The sequence below is a fragment of the Perissodus microlepis genome, chromosome 11, assembly GCF_051167445.1.
Source record: "Perissodus microlepis isolate ML-2025 ecotype Zambia chromosome 11, ASM5116744v1, whole genome shotgun sequence".
Lineage (NCBI taxonomy): Eukaryota > Metazoa > Chordata > Actinopteri > Cichliformes > Cichlidae > Perissodus > Perissodus microlepis.
The window spans coordinates 29,170,130-29,182,994 of NC_140471.1; the positions used below are offsets into that span (position 1 = coordinate 29,170,130).

The 12,865-nt window shown below is 39.6% G+C and overlaps 1 protein-coding gene and 1 non-coding gene across 2 annotated transcripts; one reads left to right on the forward strand and one right to left on the reverse strand.

Moving 5' to 3' along the window:
• Positions 1–7,309: 7,309 nt before the first annotated feature.
• Positions 7,310–11,893, reverse strand: LOC146378143 (lysophosphatidic acid receptor 3). Its single transcript, XM_084944955.1, has 2 exons — positions 11,619–11,893; positions 7,310–8,695 (listed from the first exon to the last, which is right to left on the reverse strand). Exon 2 carries the CDS (start codon positions 8,659–8,661, stop codon positions 7,627–7,629), a length of 1,035 nt encoding a protein of 344 aa, XP_084801081.1. The 5' UTR covers positions 8,662–8,695; positions 11,619–11,893; the 3' UTR covers positions 7,310–7,626.
• trnat-cgu (transfer RNA threonine (anticodon CGU)) lies at positions 9,570–9,643 on the forward strand. Its single transcript has one exon. It is a non-coding gene; the product is annotated as a tRNA-Thr (tRNA).
• Positions 11,894–12,865: the final 972 nt, after the last annotated feature.

Consider the following 12,865-nt stretch of genomic DNA (forward strand, 5'->3'; position numbering starts at 1 on the left):
TTGTGATGGGAGGTTTGTGACACCGAGCATTGTTTATTGATTAAGTCCTCACCAGTGTTTTACAACCTATTTTTAAACCTGCAAACTGGGAAAGTCTAGCTTCTGTCAAACATTATTCTTCTGCTAATTATTCATCTTGTGGCTGTAAAAATTTCTTACTGTAGATTTTTGAGACTGATAATAAAGGTGTGAACTGTAATGTGTTGCAGCATATGAGAGCTCTGTAGGATTTAAAGATTTATTGGATCTTTGCAAGCCAAAATTTTTTGTGAAGGTTGGAGCATTATATTTCTTTTTTGTGAAACGGGTCCAAAGTGACGATTACTGAACTGGTCTTTAGCAGCCATCTCCATCATCATCAGCAGTCTGTTCAATAAAACACAAAGAGCCCCTGCTGTACAGTTATTGCTCTCTGCATGGGGTCTTCCTCAGAAACCTTTGTAGCCTCAGCATGATGTACTTTTCTTAGAGAAAGCTCCCATCCGCTCACATTTTGGGTTCATGCATTACATGGATGGATAGCCTACATTGCTGTGCCAAGAAAGTTAAATAAATCTAAAGTCCAGGAGGAGTTACAGTTGACAGACCAGGCAGCAACCACCACATCTCTTTGTGAGCAAATACAATCAAGTATTTGCATGTTTATAATAATTATATATGTCTGTGAAGGTTCTCAGTTCTCAATAATTATATATGTGTGCACACTAAGTTGGGCTTGGTCTATAATACCCATATGTCATAATTAGCAAGAAGAGATCAAAGTAAATAAAATAATGTGCAAAAGTCTTGAGCTGCTTCCTCTCATTTCTTCATATTTGGCTTCCAAGGAACCAGACTTGGCCAGACATGTCAAAGGAATGTATTTAGTTTGTTAAGCTATTTAAGACTGACCTACGAGTCATTCAAGCATTAAAAACTGAAGGAGTAAATGAGTGTTGTCTTCCTATAACTGACAACTTAGCAAAGCACTTTAAATTGTATCTCAAGGTACATTGTTAATAGCAGCCTGTAGCAAAAACTCATATTTTGATCCCATTTTGTTAACAGTATCAACAAAAAAAGGATAAAAGGATAAAAGGAAAGAGTAAAAAAAAAAGGATAACACTATTTGATGGACACATTAGCCAAAAACCTGGCATATCTCAGTATGGTCTGCAGTGTCCTTTAAAAACATTGATGGAACTGGACGTGTGGAGGATAAAAGTGACAGGCCTAAAAACTATCAACAGCGGATGGCAAATATCTTAAAGTTATGTCTTTAAGAAAAAGGAAAAAAAAAAAAAACGAGCCTGACACAGGGCCTGAGAGCTGTATCTGGCTTCAGTTCATCCGCCTACTTTGCACTGAAGCCTCATTAGAAATGGTTTCAGTGGAAGGGTGGGAGTCAAGAAGCCATTCTTAAGGAAGGGAAATAGGGAGAAATGGCTGATGTATGCCGAATTACACAAGAACTGGACTATTTTATTAATCCAAATTGTAGATGTTTGATTGAATGCAGAAAAGTGCCATCAGATTTTGATCCACCATGCAATCCAGTTTAGAAAGGAACTGATTGGCAACACCTTTATTTTTTAGCCTGATAATGATCCCCAAGACACTGCCAGTGAAGTAAAAGCATACCTGTATACAAAAAACACACAATTAAACACAATCAGTCAAGGATTGGTCTTCCCAGAGTCCGGACTTTAACATTACTGAAGCAATGTGGGATCATCTTGAGAGAGAAAAGAGCAAAAGGCAAAGAAAATCTTTGAATGTCCTTCAAGAATCCTGGAGAAATATTCCTGAAGACTACTTAAAGAACTTAAAAGAAAGCTGACTAAGAGCGTTCAGGCAATTTTAATAGCAAAATATAAAGAAATGATAGATGACTTTTGCATAGTACTATATGTTATTAAGCCATTCAAGAAAAACATCAGTGAGTCACACCGGCTGTAGCCTTGTATTCTGACAGAAAAGCTCCGACAAAGGCACTCCTGCTGTTTTCTTCTGCAAACGCTGGGAAATCTGCAGCTGCAGGAATGGAGTTTGAACCAAACATAAGTTATCTACACATTTACTTTCTGAATGACTGACAGTACAGTGTGAAAATCCCTTTGGGCTGAAATAAAAAACATTTAAGATGTAAATCAAGTTTCTAAGCATTTTTTGATTAATTCTAGGTGGGAAACTCTCAGAAAGTAACACCAAGACTGGCGCAATTTTTATTTTTATCTAAGTCAAGTGAAGCGACTTCCAGACAGACTTTGGAAGTGGTGGGTGGTTTTTGAGACGGCTGACATTTGATTTTGCCACTAGAGAAACACAAAAGTGCTATGACGGAAATAAGAACAATAATTAAATGTGTGATTATATTGTGTTAAAAATAACTAAGGAGAAAGAGGATGGAAAATACATGCATATTATCTCTGAAGTCAGGAGCAAGTACGAGAAAGGGTTCCACTTGCAGGAGTGGTTGGTAATGTTTACATGCAGCCTTGGATGCTCCTGTGATACTCGTTTCATAACACATTGAGATTCATGATGCCTGGCAGCATTTTTTCCACTTTTCATTCATCAAAATGTTCACACAGGAGTTACATGTTGATGTTCACAAAAAGTATTATCCACTACCAGCATCTTTATTTACTCTAAAAGTTTCTTCCAGAGTATTTGATGCTCCAGCTTATTTTGTTTTGCATTTTCCATCAAATCTATACACCTCATCAAAATGCCATATTTTCACTGGTTTCAGTTCATTTTCAGGTTCTCAGATCAGTCTGGTATCTTATCAATTTTTTTTTTTTGTGTATGAATTAGATACCAGTTCCCGCCTAAATTCAGGTGAAACTGAAAAACAAGACTGCCCGCGTCGCGGTGATAACAGTCTGGTGTGTTGAAGAAAAGTATATTCTACTTGTCATGAAAGTTTCTCCCCTGGGATTTGGCTCATTAATCCCTCACCCACCTGCGGTCCCAGGTGTTTCCAACCTCTGGAGATGATTTGCAGTGAGCGCCCGCTGTCAGCATGATTCACAGGAGCTAACTGACTCGGAGTCTTGACAAAAAAAAAAAGGAATCAAAATCTCACACAAAAGATTCTTTCAGTTTTGCTTCTTATTTATTCCATTATTTATTCAATTTAGCCTCGCATGCAGGTATCTTATATGAGATGAAATTCAATGACACAAAATTCACCATGTCAGAGATTGTCCCGTGTGAGACGTGGAGCCTGATGTGCCAGAAGGGTTTGTTAGTCTTTTTTCTCTCAGGTAAAAATAATTGGATTCTGTCAGTTAGTCAGGAGGTTTTCCAGACTAACTTGGGTTTTGTAGTTGAAGAGAGAGGTCACAGAAAACAGTGTCTTGTATTGGGTCGATGTGGTGCTTGGCACTGAGGGTTGTGTTTAATCTTTAGGAGAAGGACTTTTCATTCCTATCTCAAGCTCACAGCAGACCTAGCCGCTTCTTCCTGTGTGACCTTTTAGATTGGAGACCTTATCTTGGGACAGGTACTTTAAAGGCACTTGGTAAAGTAGGAGGGATATATTATGCACTTTTTAGATGTCCAGGTTAGACTGCTGCTTTGCCTGAGTGTATCCCAGGCTGATAGGCTACTGCACACATGCTGCTCAGTGTACACAATTTTAAATAGTTTTAATTTGTCTTCTATTACAAGATAAAAAATTTATTTTTTCTTTTAGTAATTATACAAAGCACTTATGTTAAGTATATTTCGCACTGTACATATGAACTGTATGTTTTAAAATGGCCTAACCTTGGTTTTCCTTTTTCCCCTTTTGGTGTTAGACAGTGGAAATGCTGCAGGAAGTTCTGTGGTTTCCTGACTGCAACGTGGTGGGCCTGAACCGTAGTGGTTTGTTTATTTTAAGCTCCTCACACTAAGTAGCATGACTGTTTAATTTAGTTTAGGCTGCTCACTGTTGTCTGGCAAGAGCTGTGTGTGTGTTGTAAGCTTAGATTATTTATTGTTTTTATTAGTAAATCCGGCTCTGCCTAAACCTAAAACTTGTTTGTGTCACGATAAAGTCAAGTAGACATCATTTGTGTACTGGACCCACAAACATAGTGTATTGGGTGACAGCAAAACACAAATGCAAAGATCAAATAAAGTCATTAGTCATAACATCCATCTGTAATTAATGTGTGCTGTGCGACGTTGTGTACAGCACAATGTATACCTTCATACAGACGTAAATGCCGCACTCTGAAAACTCTTTAATCTTTTTTTCTTTTTCTAATTAAATGAAACCCCGAGCTGGTAGCTGTTTGTGGACTGAGGGGAATAATGAGAGTATGACACATCAAAGGGTCTAACTGACAGTAAAGGCCATAGAAAAAAAATCAGGGAGATAACTGATCGCTTTGTTGCAGGGGCAAACGTGCAGGTGGTATGTTGAGAGCTATGTGTTTAAGCACAGCCTGCCTTTCCCACAAAAACCTCATCTTTCCTCACATGAGGGTAGGATTATGAAAATGCACAGTGAGTTACGTTTTGCAAAAATAATAATAGCATCATGAAAGTGATGATGACAGATGATAAAACAGCACAACACTACTGACCAAGCAACAGTGTTGAGAAGGAGTAAATGAGACCATAAAGAAATGCCTACTCTACTCAGGTTTGTCCAAAAATATGACAAAAATTGTTTTTGTTTTTGGCCCCAGACCTGAGACTGAGTCTGAAGGAACAGGCCAACAGTGACATGTTTCTGGAGTGCTGTGCTGACCTGATGATCAGTGACGGCTTTCTTTCTTTTGCCTCCATCTGTTTCAGTCGTCTTTGTATCCTCAGCTTTCTTCCTCCTCCTCATTTTCTTTCCAAAACCACTTCAGCGCCAGTCAGTGAGCCTTATTAATGTTAGTCAAGGACAGTGATGCCAACGTCTCTTTTCTTTATTCTCTCTCTTTTTTTATTGTGACCTTCTTTTTACTTTTGTTTTTGTTTTTATTCCTCCACACTGTGACTCAGTGGTTTCTGTTGCTGGAAATGATAACTTCCACAGTAATTGTTTTCTTTCATGTTTCAATTTCACCTTCTGTGCAATAGAGGCCGTTTAGAGGTAAAAGCTTTTAAAGTAAGCACACATCACAGAGTCAAAGAATATCTGTTTGAATCAAACTATTTAAAAGAAAAACTTGACTTTCGATTTTAGTCTGATTTTAACAAATAAAGATTTTATTGTTTTTTACTGGTCGGTTTCCTTAGTTGATGATTCTGAATGAACATTTGTGTTAACCAGGTTTTTAATGCAGCTGTTCCTAAATATGCATAAATAAGCAAAAACGTGTTTCTCGTTTTCATTCCTCTGCTTATGTCTGCAGTTTTAGAACCAGAACAACTAGAAACAATGCTTAGTTTCACCTGAGGGGAAAACGATATAATTTGTTACCTCGTTACCTCGCTCTCATTCCTTTTCTCTCTCCGACACTATCTATTAAATGCAAATGGTGCACCTTTAGGCCTTTTCATTTCTTTTCTTTTTTAAACTTGCTTCACTTGCTGATTTCAGCCACCCCATCCCTTTTTTTATATTTAAATTTTTTGGTCCAGTTCCCAGAGAATGAAAAGTTTATGATTACGTCTTGTTGGGTTGTGATCCAGCAAAACTGCTTGAATAACAAATAAAAGGAGGAAGTGTGTGTGTGTGTGTGTGTGTGTGTGTGTGTGTGTGAGAGAAACATATATATTTTCTCCCCAAAGACCACATGGCTGCACACAGTCCAAAGGCTGCTATTAAACTACTACAGCTTAATCGAGTTTTGACCTCAGGGTTTCTTCATTAAAATAATGACAGCATGGAGTTTTGCTGTGTGGCATTCTAGGATCTGAGCCTCCATCTGTGAAGCAGTCCCTGCTTTATATGGAAACCTATTTCTGCCACTGAAAAAACAAAGAAACAATGCTATTCATAAATCTAAATTCTGGACCATTATATTAAATTTTCACCTTACTGCTAAGTTTAAGTTAGGAAGTGTACATTTTGACGTCTGGTTGGCTAAAATGTTTTCACTGGTGGAAACAAGCTTGTGTAGCTTTAATAATACTCACCTCTGGAAAGGTCATAGAACGTCTTGTAACCTCTTAGACACCATTAAGAGACTCGGTATGGTAATGTATCTTACCTTATATTGATGGTGGCTTATAGCATATTCTTATTTTTTGTGAAAGTGTAGTATCTGTTTTGAATCATGTTTTGTATCCAGCCTCTATTTCATTTGAGATATTTAATGTTGTAGCAGTCCAAGGGGAGGAGCCACTAACCCAAAGACTGGTGGGACTGTTTATGCTGGCATTCATGTGTTAACTTGCAAGGTTATAACAGCTATTCCAGTTATGTTGTGTTGATCTGTTGTTGTTATTGTTAATTTATAACCTCATTGCTGTTTGTTCTGTATTGAGTGTGGCTAGCATGGCCACCATGACTGAGACTGCTGTACCAGTTAATGACCTCTGATCACTGTGCTGCTTGGGGTGTGATGCTAATAAAGCTGCATCCCTGTAGTTGAGCAGTGTATGGAAAACAGGAAAGAACAGAGATCTCTGTCTCTTCCTTTGACTTAAGCTCATTTTATATTTAATAAAATGTCGCCAACACATTTGGAGACAAACTCTGCACTGTGATATGAACTCGCCAAACTAAACAGGCACATCTGCACAGTAGCTTCACATAATTCAGAATACAACAAAAAAAAAAAACCTAACACTGATGCAGAAGGCAGACAGCCTTATTTGAGGTGAACCACTGAGTAGTCCATGTTTTTGCCAAATGTAAAAGTGTTTGGTATCCTTTTGCCATGGCAACAATTTCTGTTTTATAGAAGAACATTTTCTTTGTTACTTTGATGTTTGAATCCACACACCGGATAATATAGAGAGCCATAGACAGGGAAGAGGCTGTGGCCTTTTTTAAGTTGCTGAAGTAAAAAGAGTCATGAAATTATAGCAGAGTACTCTCAGAGCAATAGTGCTGCAGAAGCAGTCGGTTTCATAGCAGAAGGCTCAGCTCAATCTCACATGATCAAAGGTCTTCTTTGTTGACCAAATGTCATATAGGCTAGAAAAGTTAGGAAGGGCTATATGATCTATTTATTTTTGATTATAGTAAAGCATGTCAATAAACTAAATACTGCATGTCTGGCCTTTGATGTGATTCTCAGTGGGGCCTTTGGATGAACTAAATTGGGACCCCTGCTGTATACTCTCAGTCTTGATCACTTAATGTTGAAGTATCTCACTGGGAATCAACATCATCAATCTTACTAACAACTCTGATGTTGTGGTATCCAAAGATAACATGCACAAACTGTTTTGGTTTTCATCGGGTTTTAATTAATTACACTCAAGCAAAAAATCATTCCAATAACTGAAACAGGCTTCAGTTTTTAAGTGTTTCACAAAACAAGACAAATACCCACAGAGAGAAACAGTTGTGATCTGAAAAAGCTCCATGCTTTTTTATCAATGTAAAAATAAACTGTAATTTCACAACAGCAATGCACAAGACATGCAGGTATGTCTCTTAAGAGGCTCACAATGTATTTGAACAAAGAGTTTGTGCAAAAAACAACCATCTAAATGACGCGGCCCTCCTCGTGTACGAGTACTCTTTGGTCATGGGCGATTTTAAGTTTTGGTGGTGTTTTTTCTATGAAACGGCATCAGCAGTTTCTGTGCCCGCAGCCTGAACTTCTGATCCCTCACGCTGTAAATAATGACATTCCAGCAACTGTTGGTAGCCAAAATCCAGAAGGCGAAAAAGGAAAAGTTGCACCATTTATTCCCCAAAACGTTCCCGACCACAAAGACAGCGATTGGAGTGAACGATACAGTGAAAGCCACAGTTAGAGTCCCGATGGTTTTGGCTGCTTTAATGTCTGAGAATGTGGGTTTGGTCGTGCTTTGGCTTTCACTCTCAGCCAAGTGTTTCCTCCGTCTTGAGTGCTGCCGGATGCTGGAAAGAGAGATGATGTTAATGACCACTGTGCCACCAAGGAGGGTGAAGTCAAACGCGGGAAAGAGGAGGAGGATGTTCCAGGCCTGGCTTGGGAACTTGCCGATTGTACCCAGAGCGTAGTTACACATCCGACTGCAGGAGTTATACTCCAAAGTGATTTCACTGCTGAAAACTATCGGACACACAGCCAAGAAGAAACTTCCCACCCAGGAGAGGACAATTAGGATCGTGGTCCTTTTACGAGTAATCACCGAGTCCTTGTGCAAAGGCCTGAGCACGGCGATGCTTCGCTCAATTGTCAGAAAGAAAATAGTTGTAATGGAGACCAAAGTGCAACCAGCAAAGATGGGGCCGATGATGTTGCATGGGTGAAAACTCACCGATTGTGAGTTGTACGAGGTCCACTCCGGTGCCGAGTCAGTGACCATGAGATAAACCTCAGCGTAAACGGAAAGCGGGACCACAAATATTCCCACTGCCAGATCAGCCACGGCGAGGGATGCCTTCAGGTATCCCTGCGGTGTGTGGAAGTGTTTAGTTCCCAGAACCACAGCAAGAGTCACCAGATTTCCAAAGAGGGTGGCAAAAATCAGCAGCACCATGAAGAGCACCATGAGGATTTTGTTGGCCAGAGTGCAGCAGCACACAGTGCAGTGTGCCTGTTCAGTTCTGTCCAACATGGTCGGCTTGCTGGACTCAATCATTGGATAAAATGATGCTGGGCATTCACATCATGACCTAGAATGAACACATAACAAAAATAGTGTTAGGTGTGAGCTGTTTGTGCTGAAATCAGGGAAGAAAAAAGACACAAATCTGGAGACTAAATATCAACTCAGCATGGCTCTAAAGTGTGTCCACAGTATCTGTTTGTTGGTAAGTAGTTATATTTACAGACCAAATGATTCAGATAACTAAACAGCAGGAAGTAGAAACCTGTTCAGCCAAGCTCTTATAAAAGAGTAACAACAGTAACAACAGTGGAGCAGCCTAATAAAACCAGGAATGGCATTCAGCAACACTTTGGACATAGTAGTACAGAAACTGTATTTAAATCAACACAACTGCAGCTTATTTGTGGGGCAGTGTTGTGCTTTAACTTCTTGGAATTAACCACCGTCCCACATCTTCAAAAGTAAGGAAATGTAAACATATTCACTTCTTGAAGAAGACATCATGATTGCTCTATTCAGTCTACTTTTTCATGTCAAAGTTTCACTACATCTGGCAAATATATGATGTAACTCCCTGAAACTTGGGCCGTGCACTGAAAATTAGCCTCGTATGTGTTATATTTTTCATGACCAGTACACCACAGTGTCACACATACTGTGTTAGCACTGAACCTTTCCAGAGGACATTAATTGTGTGAAGTAGAATTAGCCAATGTAGACGTAATTTGTACAAAGAACTTGCCTGGATTATGAGTGTATTGTTTCATTTATTTGCAGAATATCTGATTTGCATGTCTACTTGGCTTGTTCCCCATGACTAAATGAACCTTGGAGGAGGATTATGGGTCTTGTAGTATTTACAGCATCAGCCACACATTGTCCCACATGGCCTAAAGCTGTACTACTCCCTCCATCACCTGACTCCTGCTCATCACAGTGGTGCCGTGGCTTAGCTGGTTAAAGCGCCTGTCTCGTAAACAGGAGATCCTGGGTTCAAATCCCAGCGGTGCCTTAAGCGCTATTCTCTTCTAAAAGAAGTTTAAAAAACTCAATATAAATTTACCCCACCCCAAAAAGAATAAGCCCTTGCTCAATCACATTTGTTCCTATGGGAGGGACTACCACAATGATTCTCTCATGGTTTACCGTTGAAGCCCACTGATTCTTTCCCCCATGGAATGACGCAAAAGCTATAAACAGCGAACTATTTCTGATTCTGTCTAAAATATCGGCTGATTTTCAAAAGACATGAAGATTAGACTAGTTCTGCACATGCAAGGGCTAGTGGTATCCATGACACCCCATAGTGCATGCTACATGATCACAGTGTCCACAATTTGATTCATTGTCAGGAGACCTTTGGTGCATGTTACACCCCCCTCCTCTCTCTCCCCCATTTGTTTTGTCAGTCGGTGGCAAAATGTCCCCAAAAGAAATATACAGTTTTCTCTTTTATGCCTTTGTGACTTTCAACCTCCACTTGAGCCTTTATCTGCCCGCCAACCTGTTCCTCTCACCTGCCCCTGCTCCATGTGCATGTGCATTTAAAATACACACACATACACACACAGATACGATCCAGGTATCCCTAATAAAGATTTTAAAGAAATATTTGGTGAAGTGTGATTTAATTTTAAAAAAAGAAAAAAAAGAAAAAGAAAAAAGCTCACACAAAATAAAAGATTTTTTAATGATAACAAACAATTATTTTCTCTCTTTGTCGAACAGTTTGCCTTCAGGTATCCCTGTGGCGTGTGGTCTTATGCAATAAACAGATGTGGGCTGCACAATTGGCGCATGCGCCCTGCTCTTCTCTGCTCTGCGCCCTCGCGTGCGGGGCATCTGGATGGGTTGGAGGGAGGGAGTGAGGTTAGGCTGGAAGGAAGGATGGATGGATGGATAGATAGAAGGAGGGATGGCCTACAACTAACTCCAGCACGAGGTTAGATGACGTAATAATCTGTCAGGACAACAACTGTAGTAGTAAACAAAACCCAGCTGACGCTCACAGCCTGTTTTAATCTACAGTCTGTCAGGTTCCTGGACAGCCTTCTCGTGGAGCACCAACATTTTACATTGGAATAAACTAAACAGATGCATTACTGGAATTTCGTTTTGTGTAAAAAAGTAGAAATCAATTGGGCGATTAAATGTAAATGTAAACAACGAGACAGTTTTCTTCTTTTTAAGGCCACCGAGTCGCTTTTCAGACACGCACCAGCTGAAACCTCCATCCCTGCATGGAAATCCATACATGGTTATCATAGGAGCCCAATGCGCACGGAGAGCACAGTTAAGAAATTGAAAAAAAAAAAACAAAAACGCCGTGGAGACATAATGTATCCAAAGTTAGATCAAAGTTGAGTGAAAAATAAAAAGCGTTTCTAATCTTCCGCGCTGTTTTCTTGGACATTCAACTTCAGAAACAGAACCAATGCGCAGCTACAGGCGTCCCTGTCTCCATGTTGCCTTTCAGTGTAAGATGCGTTACCCAGAAGGGTTTTGTTTCCCTCTGTGGCCATCATCTTCTGAGCGCAGGCATGCAGACAGCTCACGAATATCCTGCCGATAATTGTTTAGGTAAAATCATTTTCAAAAAATTGAAAGGAGGAGAAAATAACAAAATTATAAATAAATAAGTTTTGTTCCAGCACGCACAGATTAGCGCTGCCCTGCATGAGTATGTGCTCCTTACAAGATTCCACTTCAACAAATGAAATGCTATTATTACTTACATGTAATATGCGGAAGATGGATGGTTGGATGGACTTACATGAAAGTTTTTAACTCAGTTACTTTGTATTTAAGAAGAATGAACAAACCTGTTCTGCTGCTGTTTTTTTTTAATTTTTTTTAGCGCACTTCTAAAATCACAGTGCAGACCTCTAAGACCCGTTTCTACATATTACCACACATAATAGTGTCAGTTCTTATAAACGAGCTAATCAAGGTTTGTAAATATTACAGTTCAAGTCAAGTCTACTCACTTTCAGCTTTACGTTCATCTCAAGACGCAGTGGGAAGCAGTCCGTAAAAAAAACGCATCTCCCAGCTGATTATCCCCACAGCGGACTGCTGTTTAAAACATCCCACAGCCCTTTCCATGAAAATTATGAGGGGAAAGAGTCCACGAGGAGAATCACAAAACTCACTTTCTGTTGTTCAGATGTTGTGCGAGAGTACGTGTGCGGGAAGTTGGATTTGTGGTGCCGGGCGCTGCGCTCTGGTCCGCACTGCTCCGGAGACACTGTTTAAGTGTGTCCTCCACTGGTTTCTCCATTGGCTGGGGATGATGATGATGATGGCAGAGTCCACCTCCTATAATATGACGCTGGCTGCACATGAACGCGTATGTGCTGAGGATGAGGAGGGTGGTGAATCCTGTTGCTGTATCCAAGTGGTTCATTTATCGGGACTGATTTCTTGCCTATTTTTTATTACTTACAGAGAACCCTTCAGTTTCATAAAGCATTCATCTTCTATTATTATTATTATTATTATTATTATTATTATTATTATTATTACAGTTCTGCACCTGTTTAATAAAACCAACCTCACACTTTGCCAAGGCTTTATCTGTGAATTAATGCAGCAGTATGAAAATCAGGTCTCATCTGACTCTTCCAGCAGGTTTAAAATTATGAAAATCATATTCATGATATTTTTTTATCGTTTTATCTGACAGCTCACAGTTGCATGGCTGAATTACCAGTCAAGCAATATAGGATACTTTCCACAACAGTGCAAGGTCCCGGGAAATTGAGCATTTGGGAACATAAATACATAGCCTCTGATAGAATGGCAAAGGGACATCCTCCTTTACCACCTTATCCTGCAGCCATACCTGAGGAAGGGTTCTTTCATTAGAATCTAATTTCAGGGTCTTTTATGTGTTAAAAGTGACAGTACAGCTCAGATAATCTGGGGTTGGATTTCTAGTATAGATGAGATGTTTCCAGATTTTTTTTTTTAAAGCTGAGCCTCACAGGCAAACTGAACCAGTACAGAGGGTCCCATAGAAAATCAGAAATTCATATTAAAATATACTAGAACAATTTCTCAGAAACTGAATACTAAAAACTCAAAGCACACTGCAGGGTAAACCCTCTGCAGAATTCACATTCATTGAGACACTGAGATTATCACCACAGCCTGTGGCTATCTCTCTGCATAACTCCTAAATCTAAAGTACAAGTCCACATTGCAATAGTTACAGACCCTTACTATTTGCACA